This window comes from Eubalaena glacialis, chromosome 3 (assembly GCF_028564815.1).
Source record: "Eubalaena glacialis isolate mEubGla1 chromosome 3, mEubGla1.1.hap2.+ XY, whole genome shotgun sequence".
In the NCBI taxonomy this organism is placed as follows: Eukaryota; Metazoa; Chordata; class Mammalia; order Artiodactyla; family Balaenidae; genus Eubalaena; species Eubalaena glacialis.
In genome coordinates this window covers 130036852-130062096 of record NC_083718.1, presented here as the reverse complement: position 1 = coordinate 130062096, position 25245 = coordinate 130036852, and the positions used below count along the sequence as shown (strand labels likewise).

The following is a 25245-nucleotide window of genomic DNA, read 5'->3' as shown; positions in this document are numbered from 1 at the left end:
TCTCATTTCCTGGAACATAATATTGATGGCAAGATTTCTAGGTAATCATTCCTTAATTTAGTTTAGATAAAAACTTCCAACACAGAACACTGTTAGGAAGTAACAGTGATGTAAAAGTGATGTAAGGTGATGTAAGGCAAGTACTATATGTAAGACAAACTAGAAAAACAGTTTTTAATTTCCCCTAGAATTTACTGTAGTTACCATGTCATAATAACAAAAGCAGATCATTCTTAATATGTAAATTCATTTATTAATTTGAATAAAAATATATGATCCCCACCACACAAACAGGTAACTCTAAATCTACTTTGAAGTTGAATCAATCAATAAGCATCTATTTGGAAACTATGCACCTAGTATCATATTATACCAAAGATAAGGCTCCTGTCCTCACAGAATATATGGATCATTGGTAATCAATCATTAACCTAGTGAATGTCATAATATATTGGGGAATATATTGGAAAACTAACAAATTTCTCTGGACATCATTTATCTTGCCCTTCTGAGAGACTTGTAGATCTAGATGAGATTAGTTTGGAAAAGGTGTCTTGTTTAATCCAGAAAATCTTCACAGTCCAATATAGTTCTGGGCTAATCAGAGACTAAAGAACCTTTATAAGGTTCTTCTTTTGTTGTTTTTTTTTTTAAGATTTTTGGATGTGGACCATTTTTAAAGTTTTTATTGAATTTGTTACAATATTGTTTCTGTTTTCTGTTTTGGTTTTTTTGGCCCCAAGGCATGTGGGATCCTAGCTTCCCAACCAGGGAACAAACCTACACCACCGGCACCGGTAGGCAAAGTCTCAACCACTGGACCACCAGGGACGTCCCTATAAGGTTCTTATAAAGAAGCAGGCTTGGAAATCAAGCAGTCTTACTTTGAATTAGCATGTTTTAGTCAAAGGTATGGAATCAATGATCAAGTATCAGTTAGGAATTTCTGTAATGCCCTCCAATGCCAAGTGACCACTAATATTCTATTTCCTACTATGATGAATCCTTGATGAGAGGCAGAAGGCATAAAGAATATTGCCAGCTATAAAATAAATTGCACTCCAATGTCTATGATCGCTAAAGATAAATCTTTTTTTTTAATATAAGAAACTCACTGAATCAAATGAATGCTAATTAAAGCAAATGTATTGTATGTAAAACTGAGGTAAGAAACCTTTAATTACGCAGGAAATCTGTGGAAGGATTAATCATTTTAAGAGAAGAATCATTTTTCCAGTAGCCCCACTGCTATGAATGATATCTTCATGAGCCTGGGCCACCTTCTCCAATGGATACTGGGGACCTATTACTGGTCTCAACCAACCAATTTCCATTCCAGCTTGAAGGGCTGCTGCAAACTGCTGAAATTCCTCCTGAGGAAAAGAAAAAGTTTTTTCAGTAGAGGAACACATGACTTAATTTTCAGAAGCATTAAAAATTTTCAGAATCTAAGAGAACATTAAGAATTTCTCACAAATATGTGGCTTTTGTCAACTTGTCCAGAACTACAAAAAAAGTAGTTCTCTATAGGTTAACCATTAGTGCAATTTGTCTGTGGCGGTCTCAGTTTACAAAATACCTATCGTCCTGAAGTAATTAGTAATTGCGAATAGTATCTTCTTTCTCTTTCATAAGTGCCTTGGCTTGGAAAATAAAATTATATTGTCACCCTAGTTATCTTCTAGGGATTAATCCTTAACCCACTTAGTCAGATAACTAACTTTAACATCTACTTAAATTTTCAGTCTGCCTGACTAGACAAATTATATCAATGTTTAAGGTACCAAAATCAGAGTCACTTCTTTTCCTACCTTGGTGGATGAATAGAGAGCAACTCCTATTATTCTAGATTCCTTTGCCATGGTGTCCCGTGGGTTTATTTCAATAGGACCCCTGCTGCCAACAACCTAGTATGAAAAACAACATGTCTATAGTTAAAGATGACTGCAAAATAGAGTTAAATTACGATAAAACTACAAAGTGGTAAAAAAAAATGAAATACTTACTATTACTCGTCCTCCACGTGACAAAAGATTCAAATCGTTGCTAAGATTTACATTTGCTAGCATTTCAATAATCACATCAACTCCTTTTTCACCAACAGATTTCTATATAATATAAAAGAATGCAGAGTAGATTAGGAAAAATAACTGTTATCATAGTCCCATATATTACAGAACTGTGTTTCAAATGACATAAGATGCTATATTTTAAAGACTAATAATGCAAATTTTAAGATAATGTAATTATATAGTGATGCTGTAATTCCAAGGTACTAGCCACAACATCTAAAATGATAAAGGTCTGTATTAAATAAATTGCTATAATGAAATAAAATTTGTCCAAAATTTTCAGGCGCTTAGACTCAACTTGACTATAAAGTACTTTTTCCTTAGCTGAAAATTTTCTATCTTCAAAATGTACTTCAATAGAGAAAGAAGGAACAAATCAAAAATCCAAAACTGGACATTGGGTTTCCCATTTTTATTAAAAAACAGAAAACAAAAGAAAAAATCACTGGCTGTTTGCTGTTGCAGGATTTTCTGTGTGTGTGCATTCAGTTTTGTCCTAAGTGGTCTACAATCAGCTTGGCAGACTATTTCTTTTCCTTTGGGCTCTCAGATGTTGGTCCCCAACATCTAAAACTGGCTCTTAAATAAGCTATACATATCTACCTTATATTCATTTATTTTAACAAAAAAATGAATACCTGTGTCAGGCACTGTGACAGGTACTAGAAATGCCAAGATGGACATAAAGAGCTCTAAACAAAGTGAGGAAGATGGAAAACACTACAATCTTCGCTGTGATGTGATGGGCTAAGTACTATATTAGCAGAAATAAACCACAGGTTATGGAGGGAATAAAAGTTACAACTCTGATTATCTGTAAAGGTCAGAGAAAATTCCACAGAGATGATGACCTGGGCCCTGAGGGATGAGTAGGAGTTCCTTAAGTGCAACAGAAGGAAGAGGGGGCAAGAGGAAGTTAGACATGAGGCAGTCGGTCTGGACAAAAGAAACAGAAAAGCAAAGATGTAGGGGCTAAGAGTACAAGTTGGAACTGGAAAGTGGCCCAGCAGAGTGGAGTACGTATTTGGGAAAGAGATGGGGGTGGGGGAAGAGGTGGGAGACAAGAAATTGCAAATTGGTTCAGACTGTGAAAACACATCAAATGCACGTTAAAAGATTTGGACTTTTGGGGGGCAGGTGTTCATGAATTAATTCTTGTGCAGACACTGTTTTAGGCACTGGAGGTGCAGCAGGGAAGAAGAAAGACAAACATTCCTGTTCTCATGGAGCTCTCATTTCAGCTATTTCTGAAGACTTTTTTCTTTCTTTCTTCCTTTTTTTAAACAGAGAACCAAATAACGCTGGAGACAGTAGAGAAGACAGAGGGGAGATTAGCTCAGCTGGGAATAATAGTCAAGGCTGAAGAAGATGAGGACTAAACTAAGTCACAACGATGAATGGAAAAGAGAAACAGAGACATATATGAAAGGCATGTCAGAGATGACACTGATAGAGGAGGTGACCAATTTGATGGGTAGGACGGAGAATGGTGATTAAACAACAGGGACAGGAAATGAAATGTGGGTTTCTGTCCTGAGGGACCAGATGAGTGTCAATATCTAGTAGGCTGATGGCGTGAAGCAATGAAACAGGCCAGAGGTAGTGTTGGAAACCAGCAGTATAAGGGTGTGTATGAGATGAATCAGGATGCAGGTGCAGCACCAGAGATTAGAGAGCAAGGGGAAAGACCTAAGGAATACCAACATTTAAGTAAAATGAAGAGAAAGGAGACTGAAAATGAAGTCAGAGAAGTAAGAAGAGAGCCAGCTTCTAGGAGGTGTGGTCAGGGTCGAACAGGATGAGGACTGAGCCAAGAGCAGCTGCCTGGTAACTAGGGGCTTACCAGCAGCCCTGACAAGCCGTGTAAGTAGCTGGGGTGGAAGCAAAACTGCAGTGGGAGGTAAGGAAGTAAGATCAGTCAGTACCCCTGACTTTTTCAAGAAATGTGGTGGTAAAGGAGGGGGGAGGGGAGATAAAAGGTTAAGAGAATGTTTTTGGAGAATGAGAGAGACTTAAGCAGAAGGAACCAGTAGAAAAGATGGAATTAGACTGCAACACAAAAACATATTCTTAAAATAACTGACAATTTTTCATCTCTGATACTGGTATCATGAGTGCATACTCAATCAATTTTAGGTTCCCTCAACATATAACAAAGGAGTGCCTTTACTCAGTTTTTTGGCAAGATGATTCAGTGGTAATAAACTCTCGCTCATATTTTTCCTCAGTTTGTAATGACCTTGTTTACACAGTAATCAGTACCTGGAATATACCACTTCTTTCTCAACGTGAGCAAGTAGTTTGGGGATTAGCAAAGTAATAGGTGTTTAATAAACTGCTACTATAGCACAAATGGAGAACTTCAGAATCTGTTTGAATTCTGTTGCAGCAATGGAATGGATGCAATAATAACTAAATTCTTGTTTGAATTCTGTTGCAGCAATGGAATGGATGCAATAATAACTAAATTCTATCTCTCGCTTTGGATGAGGTAGTGCCTACTCCTCCAAAGTATCCAGTAAACAAATAAACTTTACTCCCTAGGCTAAACAGATCCAGTTTTTAATCTGTGGTAACTTCTCTTCTATGGAAAATTTACACCAATAGAAATTATATTAAGACTACCTTTTTGTGGCCAGAGGTGGGGTGGGGGTGGGGGACGGGTGACAGGGGTAAAGGTGGGATCAGAAGGTACAAACTTCCAGTTGTAAAATAAGTAAGTCATGGGGGTGTAATGCATAGCATAGTGCCTACAGTTAATAACACTGTATTATATATTTGAAAGTTGCTAAAAGAATAGATCTTAAAAGTTCTCATCACAAGAAAAAAAAATTGTATAACTATGTATGGGGACAGATGTTAACTAGACTTGTGGTGATCATTTCACAATACTCACAATATATATTAAAAAAAAACAAAAAAAACTGCCTCACAGCTGCAAATACAAAGCTGTGGTGGCTTTACTTAAAATGTGATTTGCATTAAAGAGTACCAGTTTTTATAGCTATAAGCCTCTAGAGAGGCTATATTTTACTTAGTAAAAATAAACAAGACAGAAATGATAGTGAAGGTTTGAAAACTAGACATCTCTGTTAAATGAAAGAGTAGTTGATAAAAGAACTTACAAAAAAAAAGTTAAGCCTCCCATGAAACAAAATTTTACTTTTATAAAATTATAGAACAATTTTACCTTAATTTTATCAATGTAATTAGCTTCTTTGTGATTAAACACTTCGTGGGCTCCACTTTGCAAAACAATCTTTTGTCCTTCCTCAGTACCAGCTGTGCCCAAAACCTTTAAGCCATAAGCTCTAGCAATTTGGCATGCTGCTATTCCAACCTGAAAAACAAAATATGGCCCAACATTTTAGATTCTTTGCATCCCTGCAAACATTTATTAAATACATATAATGAACTTTAGGTTCCTCTAGGTTCTAGCCTATTGTCAAGAAGTTTAAGAGCCTAAACAAAGAAATAAGAACAACAACAGCTAACTATTACTGAGCATTTATAATATGCCAGGTATTACACTCAATACTTTCGATGTATTGCTTCATTTCATCCTCACAAGAAGCCTATGAAGTAGATATTGCTATTGTCCCTGGTCCATGGATGAGAAAATTGAAGCTTATATATATGGAAACAGGAGCTGGACCAAATCAGATTGCAGAGCTTGAGTTTGTAACAACTGCACAAAATGTTCATTTAGCATCTGCTTTGTGCAAAAGATACAGGGTTTAAAGATGATGAAAATGTGCTCACTGACTTCATACTTTAATTGTACATATAAAATATTACATAACAAAGGTAAGGCCTCTACCACTTAAGTGGAGGAGACAGGTACATACATGAGCAAATTAATTTATTCATTAATATGATGAACGTTTATTATTTACTATGTGCAAGACATGATTCTTCATGCAAGAAACTTATGTTCTAAGGTAGGGGGAAGATAATAAACACATGAACAAATAAATGAATAAAGTAAACTCAGAAAATGAAAAGTACTTGAAAAAAATAAAATAGCCTATTGGGTTATAAAAAGATAGGGAAAGGGACCAGTTAGGTCATCAGGAAAGGCTGCTCTGAAGAGGTGAGACCTGAATGAAGTGAGGGACAAGCACGTGACGGTCTGGGAAGCCTGCTGGAGATGTTGTAGGCAGAACGGTCATGGCTGAACCAGGAATGAGCTTGGGACCTTCAAAGGTCAGAAAGAGGGTCAATGTGGGACTTCCCTGGTGGCGCAGTGGTTGGGAATCCGCCTGCCAGCGCAGGGGACACGGGTTTGATCCCTTGCCGGGGAAGATCCCACATGCCCCGGAGCAGCTAGGCCCGTGCGCCACAACTGCTGAGCCTGCGCTCTGGAGCCCGCTGGCCACAACTACTGAGGCCCGCATGCCTGGAGCCCGTGCTCTGCAACGGGAGAGGTCGACGTGGTGAGAGGTCCGCGTGCCGCAACGAGAAGTGGCCCCCGATCGCTGCAACTAGGGAAAGCCCACGTGCAGCGGCAAAGACCCAATGCAGCCAAAAATAATAAATAAATAAATAAATAAATTTATTAAAAAAAAAAAAAATGAAAGAGGGTCAATGTGGCTTGAGGGCGGGACATGTGGGACAGCAGAAGATGAGGCCAGAGGGGCACAGAGAGGCCAAGGCACACAGGGCCTTGGAGGTAAAGGCTTTGGATTACATTTAAGAGCCATGCAGAACTACTGGAGAGTTTAAGCAGGAGAGGGATATGATCCAAATTAGGCTTTTAAAAGAAATTCCAATTATATGAGAGGCAAAAAGAAGGTAGGGGGAAGTGGGAGTAGGAAGACCAGGCCTTCCTCATAGATTGAAGGTGGAAGGTGAGGAAAAGAGAAAAATTAAGGATGTCTCCCAGGTCTTTGGCCAAATTAACTGGGTAGATTGACTGGGATAAGGAAGGTTAGAGAGGATCAAGTTTGTGAGGGCATCAAGAATTCAGTTTGAACATGCTGAGCTGTATATTGCTCACCTAACTGAAGATGTAAAGTCATCAGCTGAATATGGGTATGGGCTAGAAAGAATTCAGAATTGGAAACATAAATTTGAGATTCATCAGTTTACAGATGGTATTTAAAGCCACGGGACTTGATGAAATCAGTAGAGCACTAGATAAATGTGTTTAGTATAAAGGAGAAATAAAATTATTTTAGGAATATAGATAAAAGCAATTATGTAAATTGCAATACTAGGAAATACGTTTGATCACATGCCAAATGAATGGCACAGATAAGGGTCACATACATTTAGAGCAAGCTTTCTCAAACTTGACACTGTTGGGCCGGGTAATTCTTTGCAGTGGGGACTATCCTGTGTAGTGAAGGATGTTTAGCAGCATGCCTAGTTTCTATCCACTGGATGCCAGACCCCTTCACCCAGTTGTAGCAACCAAAAATGTCCCCAGACACTGCCAAATGTCCCCAAGGGGGAGAAGAGATGATATAAAATCACCCCTTATTGATAACCACCGATTTAAAGGAAGGTAAAATGATTATAGATTGGGCATGATAGAAAAGAATTAAGGTGAAAAATGATGATAGAAACTAATTAAAATTGTAACAGAATCACAGACTCCCAGGCCTGAAACAGACCTTAAAGACTGTACGGCATATGGGAGTGATGAGCCTGAGCCCACTTGGGTTATGGTGAGGATCTGTCTGATTTAACCAAAACAAACACTGGGAACTCACTGTCTACTGAGTGCAACAGACATTCAATTCCATGAAATAACAATACACTATGTGGTTAGCATGACTGATTTTTGCTACTTTAATTTTCAATTAAAAAAACAGGGGGCTTCTAATAAAACCACATTTTAACCTAAGAGTTAATGTAAATATACCTCCTTATGCTCTAACTACTTCAAAAGGGCACTCAGTAGCTATTTTAAAGGTGCTGTTTATTCTGTTCTTGTCAACAATTATACTAACAATATTCCTTCAATAGATTATATACCATTATGTGTCAACTATTTTTTATTCTATTTATTTTGCTGACACTAAAATAGGGCACTCCCCACCAACATATCTGGATAATAGCTGTGTTCATACATTCTACACCATTTTAAATACACAGCATAATCCCAAAGGAATTTGATTTAAATGAGGACAGAAAGTACAAACAGAAGCAAGACAAAGCCCAGCACTGGTTCCCTCTGATAGGGCAGGCAGGATCTGAAGTGCTTCACACACCAGGTCGCCAGCCTATCCCCGCCAGCCAAGGATTTAACAAACTCAGCCAGCACAGAGAACAGTGCGGACTCTGCCTTTTAAAAAAAATCATGGTGAAGCAACCTGGCTTTTTACAAGAGAGTAAAGGGAATAAAAAGAGATTTTCTTTAAACTCTTCTCTCCCCTTCCTACTGAAATCTCTCCCTTTGATACAGAGCACAAGGTTAGCTCTCTGAAAGCCAAAGCAATTTAAATACATGAATGTTTGACAGATCCTTTAGTTATTTAGGGTTAAATTTAATTTAACTCCAAAACAGCCTCTTCGCTGAAGCTAAACAAGGGGCGTTTTTTGACAAGGTATATCTGTCATATTTTCTCAAGCCCCAGAAAGACAATCTTGGTGTTTTTTGGTAAATAGTCTGATCTGTGAAATCCTTCAGAATTAATCTATTGAAGGTACACAGGAAGCTGGGTGTGAAACCTGGTGATACATTCACGTTAAGTAACAGATATGCAGAGGTCTGAATTCTCTGTTTGTATTATCTGGCCACTTTTAGAGGTAAATTCACATTTTCAGGATGCCTCTCATTATTCTGGGAACAATGTGCCATTAATAGGTTACTTCTTTCCATCTACTCTCTGGAATACACAGTGCCCTGAAAGGGTTAACCAGCTTCCTCAAGGTGAGCCATCCAGCCCCAGGCCCTGTATTTTAAAAATACGAAATCTTGTCTCCAAAATTTCTAAAGCCTTTACGTGCCGGATAGAGGTCATGTGGATTTCTTGTTAAATTCCAACCTCAGAGCTCTAACTTTTCCTCTAAGCTCTTCGGAGGCAGATTGACAGCCAGTATCTTGAAGAGGTTTCTGACAGCCTTGCGTTGAATGATTTCACTGCAGGGCTGATTTTATAAGTTCTGAGTCCCCCCCAGCCCCATTAGCATTTTAAGCCATGGGTTGTGGTGTGGACACAGCTGTATACTGTGCACCCCACGAATGTCATCAAAGCGCAGCAGGCGAGGAGGAAGGGAGCTAGAAAGGACGAAGAAGACTCGCAGTGTGGCTTTGCAGTGCTGTCTGGGGCAACAGCGGTAAAGCTTTAATGAGCCTTAGTTTCCTTATCTAAGGGAATGTGGAATTTACATTAACCTTAAAGAACTGTTTAAAATTCTAAATAAATATTCTTATAACATTCACTACTTGAAGAGAAAAACAAAGCCAGTTTATCTTGGTCCCTACCCAACACAGGTGGAAAACCTAACGCATACGTTTTTGACCGGGTAATCTATTGAATTTATTAACCAAGAAATGCTAAACTAATGACAGGGAATCACCTTCAGAAGACGGAATTTAAAGAAGCCTCGCTACAAAAAGAAAAAAAGCACCCTTGACTATATTTACAAATTTGGCTTTTAAAAACAACTTAAAGAAATACAACGTGAAACGCACAAACGTAAGCTCTTTTAAAAATAAACTTAAAGAACAAATACTTACCCCTCCACTAGCCCCATGAACCAGAACACTTTCTCCAGCTTTCACACGGGCACTGAAAAAGAAAGCATAGCTTCATCGCCTTACTCTGGAGCTAATTAAGCTCAATGCTTGTCAAAATTCTTAAGAGAACTCTACCCTCAGTTCAACTAACACTTACCCAAAGAGGAAACTCATCCTGATATATAACCCAAGATATTCTCCAAGCTCCACAGGATCAAACAGTGGTTCTTCAGAGCCACAGAGAAAAGTAAACCTTCAATTCACTTATTCATTCAACAAATGTTTATTGGGAGCCTATCACGTGCCAGGCACCGTTGGGATGCCGGGATCATGTTATTGGGCTACCTTCTCAGAGGCCTGTTGGTGTGTTAAGTGAAATTGCTTCACCTAGAGGAACTGGAGTCTGCCATTCATTCCCGCAGAAAGTGTCTCAAAACAGGGTCGTTACAGCTCAGTCTTTATTCCACGGTAAACACAGTAATACCCAAGTAAACATAGCAGCTACTGCCTTCCTTCTCCATGCCTCTGAACATCTGGCTGCACAGCCTCTAAGCCCTCGTTTCAGGAAGCAATGCTGAGTCAGCGATGGTAAGAGTATGAAATACAATAAATCCTGTCACACAGGTTCCCCTGTCAGCCCCTAAAATGTCCAGACCCTCTGGTGAAATGACATATTCTTTTTACTTCTGGTTCATACCACTGTTTTTCTATTACACTGAAAACACGGAACGTGGAACGTGCAGCAAGACAGAGAGGGATGCCTTATCATTTCAGATGGACAAGTGCTGATGTCACAAGCCAGCAACCAATGTGTGATCCAGATCTGACGCCCAGCAAGGATCCTTTACTTACCAGGACAATAGGGCGTGGCCACCCTGTACAGACATTATGTTCAACCTGGGAGTGAGAACACGGTAGCCTGGAGTCCTGCTCAAGCCCCCGTGCCAACAGCTGACAAATGACAATTGTGAGTCAGTAAATGAAGTTTCTCCAACATGCTTGCTTGGAGATGGGGGGTTGAGGGCAGTGAGTTAAACTGAGGGTTTGCAATGATAAACTGAGATAGGTATTACCAAAACACTTGACATTTTAAAAAGTAAAATACAAATGTAAGGGAATAGGATTACTAATATTATGCTATGGGTCATGAAATACTTCCCAATGATTTTTTTTAAATCTTATAAACAACTCCTCACACACTAAGCACATTCTCCTAAACCTCTGGGCCTGCAGTGGGCGGAGAAAAAGCTGGCTAACCTTCTCCTGGATCCCCATGGCTACGATCCTGCTATCCTTGTGTAGGGTCACGGTGGTGGTTAATTTTATGTGTCAGCTTGGCTGGGCCATGGTGCCAGATATGGGTCAAACATTCTGGATGTTTCTGTGAAGGTGCTTTTTTGGATGAGATTAACATTTAAGTCAGTAGACTCTGAATAAAGCAGATTATCTTCCATGATGTGCATGGGCCTCGCCCAATCAGTTGAAGGCCTTAATAGAACAAAGACTTCTCCCAGAGCAAGAAGGGATGCTGTCAGCAGACTGCCTTTGGATTTGAACTGCTACTCTTGTCGGGCTCTAGAGCTCGCCAGTCTCCCCATCAGCTTTTAGACTCGCCAAGCCTCCACAAACCCATCTATCAATATACACATTCTCCTGGTTCTGCTTCTCTGGAGAACCCTAACTAACAGTCCTCTGCCCCTGGGGCCCACGGCAGGCCCGGAGCACGTGGCCTGGCCTTCTGTGCTGCTGTAGTTCCCCATCGTAGTTACTGAAGACTAGGGCCTGGCACATAGGCTTCCTCCTCCACCCCAAATCCAGCCCCAATCTGGGAGATTTCAACATTCACGGGAGGAAAACCGCAAATCACAATTCCTGAATTCTCCTCTGCTTTTACCACTCTCTCCCTACACCTGGTAGCCACCCCTAACCATTCCACCTGAGGAATATCAGACACTAATAAGCGATATTAACCTCCTGTCCTGATTCTGTAAGTCCGTATTCTCTCAAAACTTCTTCTTCAGCTTCACAGATCGCTGTCTCTCAGTTGCTCCTTTTCTGCCCTCGTGCTGCTCCTGGCCTCACTTCCGTCCCTAGTCAGCCTGGACCCCATGGTACATTGCCCCAACTTCTCTCAGTCTTTCTCCTTCAACGTCCCACCTCCCTGCCCACAGACTTTCCATAATTACACCACTACCTCTTCCAGGCTTTACAGATGAGTTCTCCTTTTGATCTGAAGCCCATCTCTCTATCTCTGTCCTAAGTCCTCTCCTTCTTGCCTTGCTCAGGATCTTGTCCCATCTGCCACCCCACCCTCTCTTCCAAGCCTTCCATCTCTGCCTCTCTGACAGATCCTATCTCAGCTACAAACATGTCCAAGTCCTGTCCATCCTTAAAAAAAACCTTTTGTTCCCACACTCTCCTCAAGTACTCTTCTACCCCTTCCTGCCTGTCTCCCCCGCTTTTTAAGAGTAGTCTCCATTCAAGAATCGATTTCTTTTTTCCTTCCTCAACCCACTCAATCAAGCTTCTGTCCACCACTCTACTGAAAATGAACTGACGAAAGCCACCAATGACCTCCTAATTGCTAAGCCCAGCTGCTATTTTTTCCCAAATAGCCCTCACTGCTGCATTTGACAACTAGCTTAACTCCTTGGTAGCAACATCAACTACTACCCCTAACACTACCCACACTGACTGTACTACTCGCATACTAAGAGCTTTACATGCATTAATTACCTCATTTAATTCTCACCACACCCCATGAGGTACATGCTATTACTATCCATGTTTTTCAAGTCAGTAAACTACAGTTGAGACAGGAAAGCAACTTGACCAGTAGTAGGTGGAGACAATACTATAACCTAGGTCTTCCTGTCTTCAACACCTACGAGCTTAACAGATGTTTACCAGACATGGTGACTCTGGACTCTCTTGCCCTTGGGATACACTCCCTTTGGTTCCTTTAGGACTCTGTTCCCTACGTTTGACCACACTCTTCAATGCTAATGCTCACTAAGGTTCTGGTCTCACTCCACTGTTCTTCTCACTCCCTGACGGATTTCAATGACTTTCATTTTGTCAGCTCTCACCACATGCTGACAGCCCCAAATTTATACCTCCAAGCTTCAAGCTTCAGACTCTTTCATCCAACAGACCGCTGGACTTCTCCATGACGATGTCTGTCTTAGTTTCACATCCAAAACTGAACTCAGTTTCCCTTTGAAACTTTTTCTTCCTTCTCTTTGTCAAGGTAAACATTACCCAAGTTTAAAGCTGTAAGTATTCTTAAGCTCTTTCTCTCCCTCATTCTCCACATGCAGTCACCAAATATTTCTGATTTTACCCCCTAAACAGTTGTCCTTTCCTCTCCATCTCTACCACGACCCTTGCTCTAGCCCTTAAGTATTGTTCCTAGAGGGTATTTCTATAAGACCCTCCCATCTCTTTCTCCATTCTTGTCATCAAATCCATCCTTCGCATAGCAAATAGGTGATCTTAATGAAACACAAATATGACAATATCACTCTCCTGAAAAAAACACTGTATGACCCCCCAATCCCTTACAGAACAATGTGTGAGCGCTATAATCTAGCTTTTTATTATCTGAATCCCGCCTATTTGGTAATGGCAGCTAACATTTATTGAGAGATTACTATGTTCCAACCTTATTCTTCAGCACTCTTTGCCTTGAAATCTTCTATCTAACAAAAGCAAACTGCTATAGCTCTTTCTCCCCAGATACCATGATGTTCGCCCCCCACACCGACTCTTCCCATTGTCTAGGACGCCCTCCCCACTCCCAGCTACCCTTCCCCAGGATAAGTCCCTCTGATCCTTTTCAAATATCTAGGGAATTTAATTACAATATAGATTCTCAGGTGTCATCCATGGAAACTGACCAGTGGGTCTAGGGTAGAGCCCTTTTAAGTTGCAGCAATTAGTTTCTGGAGCTGGATAACAAGATGTTTGAACCATGGCTTTAAAATAATCCAAGTCTTACATCTTGCCAGGAAGCCCTACCTCATCACCTCAGGCACATCCCTTGTGATCCCATAAATCCCTATGCACATCTCTACCACCGTCCTTTCCACATTATACATCGATATTATTACTCTTACGTCTCCCTCCCTTACTAGACTGTGAGCATGTTGAAGACAAAGACAGTGTTTTGCTCTTCTTTGTTTTCTTCAGTGATTAGAACAGTCTCCCAAATTACCAGTTTCCGCTCCATAAATCTTAATGGGAACCAAATGGGAACCAAAAAGGACTGACAGTGGACGGGTGGTAGGAAGCATAAATTATATATTATCCTCCTCCAGTTAATGTCACCCTCCTCTAGTGCTGATTATAAAGCTGACAGAGTGTGTTATTACCTGTGAAGCAGAGCTCGATAAGCAGTAAAATACGGGATCCCGATGGCAGCTCCTTGTTTAAAGTCCAGTTTTTCTGGCAGTGTGTAAACAGTGTGATCGGCTGCCAGAGCGTACTCTGCGTAGCCCCCAGAGATTGTGCTGGTAGTGAAAACTCTGTCACCTTTCTGGGGAAAGCAATAAATTAATATAAGCTTTAGGGATTAAAAATGATGTCAAAATGGGTACGATCCTTTATAATGCAACCTTTATAACAAGAAATAAATGAGTATTTATATATTGTTTTCTACATCCTAAGGTCTCATAAAAATAACTTCAAAATACTGAACATTTTTAAATGTTTTATTAATGGGAACTAGTAAGAAGTAAAATCAAGGGAAAGAGGAAAAATAAAAGAAAGAATGTCCAGCATGGTCTAATAATAATGATGAAAACTAACTTTTATTGAGAGCTTGCTGTGCTAGGCACTGCATTAAGTGTCTAATGAGTATTATCTAACTTGATCTTCATGACGGCCTATGAGGAAAGTACTTTCATTATCTCCCTTTAGATAATCCCACTACACAGATGAGGAAATTGAGGCACATACAAGTCCAGTAATTAGCTCAGATCAAGCAGTTAGTAAATGGCAGTTAATATAAACCTTTTTTTTCTTTTTTTGTTTTTTGGTCCAAAATACTAGGGAGAAGAAACAAATAAAATGTAAGGTTTCTTCCACACACCAAACACCTGTTCTAAATCTTTTCCATAGATTTGTTTCTGTATTTCCCTCATTTTTCATGCATACACCAAAAAGCAGGCAACTCTGCCTGGATCCTGACAGCAAAGATGAGCCAGGACAGATGTCTTCAGCTGTCACAGCACCAGAAACATAAAAACTCTCAACAAACATCTGCTGGGTCCTTGCTACTGGAAAGCAGATGCATGACTGAGGGTAAGGTAAGGCACCACACAAGCACTACAGGCCTGCCCAAAGTAACCTGCACACTAGGGAAATTAGACTGCCCAGTACAAGCACCTCTCCTAACTCCTATTTCTATTCTTTCTCCATAATACATGGAAATCTTATAAGATTTCTTTTTAACTGAGCATGAAACAGGCAACAGATTTGTTGCCACCTATGTAGAATTACAGATTCAAGAATAAATATATATGATAGTGTACACACACATATACAATAGTTTACAAAGATACAGGAAAATAAAAAACACCTGTAGAAAATATTTTTCATGTTACTTGTTATGCAGGTCAGCCTAAAACCAAACTTAGTGGCCAAGTTTGAGAAAGAACGGTCTTCCATTCCTTTCAGTAATATAAGAGTATACTGTACAATGATGAAAATCATTATCATTTTTTGCCTCTTCTCATTATTGTCCCCCTGCAACACACACACCCAAGATAAAGTAAGAGAATACAGTTTTTCATAATCTATTTCACAGGTCTATTAAAGAACTAGCCTCAACAATCTCAATGTAGTAGAGAGAATATGAACATTAGAGTCTGCCATACCTACATTCAAATCCCAGCTCAGTCATTTATTAGCTGAATTCTATGTCAGCTATGAATTACAATAAAAGCTAACTCCTATTTCTTGAAGAGAAAAAAAAGTAAATATTCTTTGCAATAAGCAAAACAGTAAGGCAATAATTCTCAATATACTTAAATTTGCCCTATAATAAAGCACTACGTGGTGAGGTAGAGATAAAAAAGGTTCAAAAGGCATCTAGGAGTCAAAGACAAGCATCACTGCTTAACAGTGTTGCCTGCAAATGGTCAAGTATGACTAATTTAAGATTAATTCTGTTTCTACAGCTTAAAAACACATTGCATTGATTTCAATATAATTCAAACCCGTTCTGAGAATCCACTATGGAAAGTAGTACTTCAAGTTCTGTGATGGATATTAATAGCAAGACACTCTCCCTAATCTCAAGCTTCTTAAATGCTAGGAAGAGGGAAAAAAAAAGGATAGAAATAATTACAAAGCAAGGCAAATATGATGCGCCATCAGAGATAGAAATAATTCCTTTCTTTTTCTTGTACCTAAGTTGAAGGACTCAAGAACAGCTTCACTGAGAAACTAGTATTTGAGGTAGGCTTTGAAGGACAGAATAAGATCTTGAATTGAAAACCCGACCTGGGAAAAGACATTATGGGTGAAGGAAACAAAGTACATCAAGGAACAGTGGCAGGAATAGGTGCTGCGAAATCACCAGCATTCATTCCCAGTGAATAAGTAGTTTAATGTGTGGAAAGTAACAGTTTCAGGAGATAAAATGAAAAGAAATGAAAGCTGGAGGGTAAAAGCCCTTGAACCCATGTTTATAAGTTTCAGTTTAGTTCTGCCACACAGAAGAGCTAATATGAACAAAGACACAGAGATGAAAGAGCATGGGATATGCAGGGAAGAACAAACAGATATTACTAAAGAATAAACTACAGGGTGAGAAGGAATGGGAGATAAGAATGGAAAAAGATAGGTGGGGGAGAGAGCACGAAACAGTCTTCTTTCATAACGTAAGCAGTTCCAGCAGTACCTTGAAATCTACAGAGAATTAATGCAAGAATTAAAACAGAGGTGTATAACAATCATAAGTACATTTTAGAAAATTACTTCTTATAGAGCAAGGATAGATTCTCGGGGGAAGAAGGGAGGGTGGTAAGTTGTATCTATTATAGAAATCCAGGTAAAGGACCATGTAAGATAACCGGAACTACACTACAGGCAGTGGGGAGGAAAAGAGGAGAGAAGAAACAGTTCCAGTAAGGGAGAGCTGAGTGAGGGAGAGTGAATGGAGAGGTAAGCCTCAAACCCCAGATGTCACCGAGACAGTCACACGAGAGAGCAGCAGATCTGCTGTGAGAAAAGATGAGCTCCCTTTTAGACACAGTGAGTAAGAGGTTCCTGGAGGCTGCCGACGCGGGTCCTGTGCCCTGCAACACAACCTTCTGTGAGGATGTAAATGCTCTGCATCTGCACTGTCCAATAGGGTAGCCACTAGACATCTGGGTCTATTAAGCATGTGAGTAAATGAACTTTTAATTATAATTGAATCTGAATTTTAGATAGCCATGTGTGGCTAGTGGCTACTGTATTTGGACAGCACGGGTCCAGAGCTTATTAGAAGATTCTAAGCTAAAGATATCACATGTGATAATGGAAACCAAGGGCGTGTATGAGACCATCATGAGGGAGAAAATACAAAAAGCAGAGTCTAAGTAGGGACGGTGAGCGCTGGGCAACACCAAGATGTGAGGAGCATGCAGAGAAAAAGGAGCTTGAGAAAGGATGCCCAGAGAGGAAGGGCAAGAGAGGATGTCACAGAAGCTGAAGAAGAAGTTTTTTTTAAGAAAAAGTAAGTGGCTGAGAGTGTCAAATGTCACAGAGAAGTCAAGAGAGATAATGACATAAAAGGGCCCATTAGCTCCAGCAATATAGAGGCCATTAGTGACATGAGCAAGCATCGTTTCAGTGGAGCGGTTGGGGGCAGAAGCCAGAGTGCCACAGGCGGAGGAGTGGAAAGCTGTAGGAATCTGCCCGGCTTCCTGGGCCCGGGCCACGTTAATCTTCGCTGCCTCAGTTCAGTTTTGGTAAATGCGCTGCCATAGTTGAGCAGGTCAAGGAATCATGAGGAAAGATGAAAGAACACGAATATACTATGTTTTTTATGTCTTTTGGCACATAAATAACGAAAGCCCTGATCATAACATTTTCATTGACTCGGTCACCTTGGTCTGAGTCACAGCTCTAAAAATGTAGAGCTGACCTTGCATTTTTTCATCTTTTACTTATTATTCAAAAGAATTAGCCTTCCCTTTATTCTGTGAAACTAATTTTATAGAAGGAATAAAAAACTATGTTGGCTGTGTATTACCAAGAGTTAGGAAATAGTATAATTTCCTTGCTTCTTTTCTTTCTTTACGTATCTCTGTTAAATCAAAGGATCACAGTTCAATTCTGCGGGGATATGGAAACACAGAAATGACCTAGCACTTATTCCCAACAATCAGACAAGCAAGGTCTCTGGATAAAAGGTAATTTCTTTTTTGACTAGAGGAGTCCCCCAAGTGGCAGAAATTGTGTAATGGGGCCTTTTAAAGACTTAAACACAGACACATTTTAAAGCTATGTTAAAATGTTAAAAAAATATATACATATTAAGCTAAAATAGAAATAATTAAAAATGTAATACCTTGAAAGCAGATACACTCTCCCCGACAGCTTCTATTATTCCAGCCACATCTAAGCCAGGAGTATAGGGTAGAAGTGGTTTTCTACTGTAAGTACCAGAGCGAATATATGTGTCCACTGGGTTTACACCACATGCTTGGACTTTAATTAGAACCTGCAATAACAATGTACTTTAGTTCAAACAGAGCATTTAGGCATTCATTCAGCATTACGCTAGGACTGTAGTGATTATGGGAGCTATAAAAATGGTGAGGAAAACCCTGCCTTCAATGAGCTCACGTTCCAGTTTTACAAACCAACATATACACACACTATAATATATAAAATAACTAATAAGAACCTGCTGTCTAGCACAAGGAACTCTACTTAGTACTCTGTAATGGTCTATATGGGAAAAGAATCTAAAAAAAAAAAGAGTGGAGATATATATATGTATAACTGATTCTCTTTGCTGTACACCTGAAACTAACACTACATTGTAAATCAACTATATTCCAATAAAAATTTTAAAAATAAAAATCTGAGTGCACTCATAAAAAGAAAAAAAAAGATACGACAGAATGGTTTATGTGCTATATTATAAACATTTGGGAAAAACAGTGGTGGAAATATGAGCGGATGTGTGGCAGAGACCACTATGTGCTCATCAAACCTATTTCCTCCTCCTCCTAGGCAGGTAGGAAGAATATTCCTTCCTGGCTCCTTCACAGTTACGAGTAGCCAAATGGAATGTGAACAAAAGTGACGAGAGCTACTTTCAGGCCTGGCCCACAAAGACCTTCCTAGGCAATTCACATAGTGTCTCCACACTTTCATAGAAACCTCAGAAGAAAGGTGTTGAAGGTGGCAGGGCCACATGATGGAAGAAATCCAGGTCCCTAAATCACTTTGGAGGAGAACTCTATCCACCAACATTTTAGAATTGTGGAATTTAGTGAATGAGACATCATTTTCTATTGTTGAACCCTTGACGTTTTGAGGCTACATCAACAATAGAAGCTAATTTTACCTTAACTGATACAGAATGATTACTTCTGCTATAAAAGTAAGGAAAGGTCTTACAAAGGAAGTGTATTTGAGCTAGGTCTTAAAGAATGAGTAGAAATTCTTTCAGAATGGGAGAAAAAGGCTATTTCAGGTTAAAGGAATAGTATGTGCAAAGACAGAAGGAATGACAGGACCTCTTGGGGAAACCAGATAAAGCTTGTGTTGTTACAGCAGTCTGTTGAGAAGGAATGATAAGAAATAAATCTTTGCCAAATTATGGCCACACTGTAAAAACTCTCATAAGGCTTGCTAAGGAAATTAGACTTGAGAGCCATGGAAGGTGCAATAATAAAAATACACAATTTTTATTGAAAAAGTATACTGTTGAAGTCACTGGAAATGATTAAACTCTGCATTTAAATTTTCTTATATGTGAATAAGCATGTATGCAGAAGAAAATTATTTTCCCCATGCATAAAACAAAGATCATGACTGAAAGTCTGTAATAGAATAACTTGTTCAAACCTACTTATGACTCCATTCAGAAAAATCCAATTACACAGATGATTCTCAACTTTAAAACTTTTCTTATGTTATTCCTTTTCATACATTTACTTCACTAGTTAGAATTATGTTAGCTTTGTCAGAGCTTATATATGCAAACAGTGTAAACTCTGTCCTAATTCAATGTCTTTATAAAGCATTGTGAGTTTGCTTCTTTCGAACATTAGCTTGATGTGCTAGAGACACACACTCAGTGTAATTATTGCCTGTTTTTAAGTAATGATTTCCACCTGATGGTCTTTCGGAATTGGTATGGCAACATTCGACTGGAGTTTTAGCACTTCTGGTCCACCAAATTCAAAAACTCTAATAGCTCTCATCAACTTCTGTCCAGTCGCCATGGTGACCTAGATACTAAGGAAAAAAATTAACATATTGTCATATTGTATCTAGGCTATCACTACGTTCTTTCCCCTGAAGGGAGAAGATCAAACAATTTTTCAAACAACAGTTTAAATCATGAGCTTACCACTGATCTCATTTCATGTTTGAGGACCTTTCATCTTACAAATCCTTCAGCTATGAAGCAAAGTACTTCATATTACTTCCTGTAGGGATTTAGTGCCTTCAACAAGGGAATCAAACATACAAACAAAAACATCTGGATAGGTGAAGCATGATACAATATCTTAGGTTTCCTTTGCTGTAAGCTTGGGCTGCAACATCTTGGAATTCTAGGAGCTAATTTAAGTTTTCTTAATATTAGATAAATAGATCTCCTTTTGTTAGATTATGTAATATTTCAAATATAGAAAGAAATATAAAGAATATAGTAAACATTTACCTGCCACCCAGCTTTAACAAATCTTAACATTGTAAAAACCTAAAACATGTAGATGTAACCGAAGCCTCCTGTACCCGTCCCCAATCCCATTTCTGTCCCACAGTTTTAAGAGATGACTATTCCCATAAACTCAGGGCTCATCCTTCTCAGGCATGATGTAATACCACTGCCACATGTATTTGCATTGGTAAACAATATGTGCTACTGTTATTGTTTTGCATGTTTTCAAACTTAATTTAGATTGGATCATATTGTACTGAATTCTGAAACTTGCTTTTTCCTCTCAGCATTAAGTTTTTGAGATTTATCAATGTTGAAACATTTAGTTTTATGAAGTTCATTCATCTTAACAAAGAAGAATAAACATTAAAAACTAAAAACACTGCTTTGTATGTAATCTTTTAATCACGAGGGTAAATTATAGTTAACCTTTCTCTGCTACCACTGTTAATATTGAAAAGAAAACTCAAGAGTTAAAATAAGTTTAGAAAAGGTAAAGAACATTTATATATAGAATTGGATAACTTTGAAAATCTTATAGAGATGCAATGAAAGGGCTTTGACTGATCTCCATAATTTTATTTGTGTGCTATGACAATTTCTTGAAATTAACCATATCAAATATCGTTAGACTCTGCCACCACCGGGAACATCTTTGCTAACTTCTGGAATAATCATATTCACTAACCACGAGCCACTGAAACATCAAAAAGAGTTGCAGAAACTAGGGCTTGAGATGAAAGATCTTTACTGTACTGCAGTTCAACACAGGACTCCTCAGAAAGGAGCCCATGCTAACTATAAAGTAGCCTTCCATGTGTGAAGGGAATCAAAGCACTTTGATGGTATTAATGGGAAGTTCTTGATATAATTAATCAAAAGTTGTGTCATTTTAAAACCCTTTATTTAAAATGATTTAATATAGTACCTAGCACAGAGGAGAAAGTAAACTCTCCATTGCTAAAAGGCTGTTTAACAATGACATATCCTGAAGGGCAGCCCTCTTATAAAAAAAAAGGGGGCAGAAGCAGGCATAAGCCTCACTGCACTGTAGAGCACCAAGCAGTCCTAGGGTGAGAAGTCCTGTGCAGGGAGCTAGGACCAGGAAAAGGCAGCTCATGCCATACCGACCTAGCAGTCTCACTACTGCATTTTTATTTGGGTCTTCACTCAAGCTGAGTATTTCTTAGAGAAGAAAGTGAAATATATACATAAAGAAAATAAAACAGAAAAAGAAAAGGTTGCACAGATCAGACTTTTCCACTCTGGAAATAAGATAGTTTTTTTGGTTTTTTTTATTCTCCTTTTTGTTTTCAGCATGGTGTTGTGGAAACAGTGTGGGCTGTGGAAACTGACAGCTCACAGTACGAATCCCAGATCTATCCTATACTAGCTGTGTGGTCTTGGGCAAGGCAGTCACTTTTTTTGAGCTTCTTCATCTGAAAACTGAGTTCCACTCAGGGTTACTATGCAAGAGACAGCAAACATCAAGCACAGAACCTGACAAATGTTTACTCCTATATATAGAGATATCACAGTTCCTTTCCCATCTATTTTCTCCTTTCCAATTTCTTATTCGTTAAAATATCTTTGGTTCTATAATTCTATAGTCATCTTTGATTTAATCTGACAATATTTACAGTACTCTTTTTGTAAAATCAAGTCCTTAGCCTCAAAGGGTTCACAGTCCAGAGAATCATTTAAACAAAACACTAATACCAAACACTGGTTGTTATTCATTCAACATGTATTTTTTGAACGTTAACTGTAAGCGAGGCACTGTACCAAACTCAGAGAGCACAGAGGGCAAAGAGAACAAGCCCCACCCCTCCCCAGCGCCTGCTCACTCTGCCCTCATCTCCCCCCAATGCGCACACACACCACGTTAAGAGGAGTAGCTCTTTTACCTACTTCCTACCTATTTATTTCTTTCAAGCTCTCGCATCTATCTTTTCACCAACAGACATCACTGGTACCCTCAAAAAGCTGTAGCAATAATAAAAGCAAAATTACCCTGAAATAGGATCTGTCAAAAATATCTAGCACATACATTTTTTCCCTCACTTTTGGACATTTGCTAAGTTGGAAGAAAAGAACAAAGGAAGGAGGAGACTCATCCTTAATCCTGGATTTAGAAGACCCCCCCTGCTTTGCCCAGTACTACACCTTATCCTATGGAGCTCGTAAGGAAACAGGGCATGACCTTGACAGCTCTGACTTCTACTTTGTTTCTGGCGATCTTACTTCCCCCTGAACCTTTGCCACCATGATTGATCAGGCTCCAATCTGCACTCATTGCCTTTGAACCCCCTCAACTACCCACAGGATCATCATCTGCTTCATAATATAGGTACTATGCTAAAAAAAATAATAAAAAGAATAAAATAACACAACACGCTAACGGTAATTACAATTCTTGCGATACCTGATTTCTTCTAAAAAGCACATCTTTCACACCCATTGATATAATTTTCACAATAGGTAGAAAAGCAACAGTTATTAAAACCACCATTTAATTGTAGGCAGAAGTGGAAATAAAATCACCATCCATGTTATGGATGAGAAAACATTCAAGGGGTTAAGGGACTCACCAGGGTCACACTGAAGCACAGCTGGAACCCAACACCCTAAACGTTGTTAGGTGTTTTTTCCCCTTACTGTAAAATCCTTTTCATCTCACCTTTTGAAAAACTGGCATATAGGACCTTTAATTTCTTAGAGATTGCAGGTAGCATTACGTATTTTATGATTAAGGTATCTGCTCTGAGTCTGAAAATTTTCAAATGCCCATAAGTTAAGGGCTCTACTAGAGATACACAGGATGTGATTCTATTAGGAAAACTAATAATTTCCCTATCTGTAAAATGGGGCCAGTACTCCCTAGCATAGGATCCTTGTGAAGATGAACTGCAACAGCACATGGTGAGTGCTTCAGAGCACGCCTGACATGCTGTAAGCTCTATTATTCAGCGTAAATCATTTGCAGTCAGCAGCAGGCTTGTAACACTGCTTGTGTTTTTTAATTAAGCCTATACTTCAAACAGGTTTTTCTATTTATCAAATATAAACTTTAAAGAACTAGAGCACCTCGGTTTAATGTTGGTTTTACTTTTTACCTCTGAAAGGTTGCCAACCATACTTTGCAAATGGAGGAAATACAGAATTTAAAATTCTTCCTCAAACAGTGATCTTTTCCAAGCTATACTTGAATCTATTTGGCTTAAATGAAAATTAAAGAGATAGGGAAAATGTTGGAAATATATTTTCACACAAAATGAACAGATCAATTCACAAAGCCAAAGCAAAGGCATATAATAAAAGCAAACAGAAAATTCTTAAATAATTCTTAAGTAAGAATTTCTGGCAAGAAAAAACACTTGGAAAGAGAATCCAACATTACAAAATGTGCTGCTTTTGATCAAGAATGACTCATGTCAGCATATTATTTATTATTCTTAACCCAGAAAAAATTTTAACAATTAAAAGTAGCCACAGAAAAGTCTCTTCCTGGCCATGTGACCTTGTCAGTTAACTTCAGCGGCCTGGATCTCAGTACCCACTTCTGATAAGAAGGGGTGGAGGAGGAGTTGAATAGATAATAAATTCTAAACCCCTCCAGGTATTCTGAGGAAAAGACTGGATGCAGCAGAGCTCGGTGGGATTTACTACTGCTGACCAGACACTCATGGAGCATCCCAGTGGCTTCAGTGGGAATCACACCGCCATTTCTACTAGTTGCGCACTAACAGTCCAAACCTTAGCCTTTCAGTGGTTCAATCATTAACACACCTTTCTTGGTCACTGAGATAAGTTTCCTCTAGGAACTGCGTAAATATCCCACGATGTGTTCACAGGGTGTTTTGTTAATTTTCTTTCTTTTGAAGATTCTTGTAGGTGGGAGCCATGGCGGGGGGCGGGGGCGGGGGATGAAAATAATCTACATATTTCTCTCCAAAAGTAAGACGGCAACTCTGATGGCAAAGCAGGAGGAAAGGCCGGACAGAAAGAGCCCTGGGAAACAGGAGCCTGAAAGGAGAAATTGGCTCCTCCGGCTGCCTGTGGCGGGGGTCACAGCAAACGCGCGCGGCCGCAGGAATCCAGATCCCAGGCCGGGCCGAGGGGAAATCTAGCGGGAGGACAGGCAGGGGGAGCGGGGTGCGGGGAGTACCAACGGGCGCCCCGCCGTGGGCCCCGAAACGCTCACCCTGCCAGAACGCAAAGCCGGGCTCTCAGGACGAGCAAGTAAAACTGCCCTGGTAATTTTCGGAAGACCACCTTGCAGCCCCTGGAGGGGAATAACTTCGGCCACGAACACCTTATTCACTGGTTCTAGGGGAGGACGGAACGCAGGACAGGAGCGCAGCCAAAATCCGGCTCGGTTCCTTTTGGACGAGCGCGGGGGAGGTCCGCAGCCTGAACTAAGGGGGCTTTTTAAGCCACTTACCCGGTTCTAGAGTGGGAAATCAAAATCTGTGAGCGTTCCCTCAGGTTCCACGGAAAAAAGGCACAGGCCGGGTCGTCCGCGGCGCCTTCAGGCTCCGCCTCGCCCCGCCCCCAGGGGCGGGCCCGAGGAAGGAGTTTGGACC

General features: G+C 39.7%; 1 protein-coding gene across 1 annotated transcript; it reads right to left on the bottom strand.

The window, feature by feature from the left end:
• Positions 1–283: 283 nt before the first annotated feature.
• CRYZ (crystallin zeta) lies at positions 284–25212 on the bottom strand. Its single transcript, XM_061186444.1, has 9 exons — positions 25104–25212; positions 20106–20229; positions 18326–18478; positions 14136–14299; positions 9763–9814; positions 5263–5412; positions 2007–2108; positions 1812–1907; positions 284–1373 (listed from the first exon to the last, which is right to left on the bottom strand). The coding sequence occupies exons 2-9, from the start codon at positions 20214–20216 to the stop codon at positions 1209–1211; spliced, it is 993 nt and encodes a 330-aa protein (XP_061042427.1). The 5' UTR covers positions 20217–20229; positions 25104–25212; the 3' UTR covers positions 284–1208.
• Between the last annotated feature and the right edge of the window lie 33 nt (positions 25213–25245).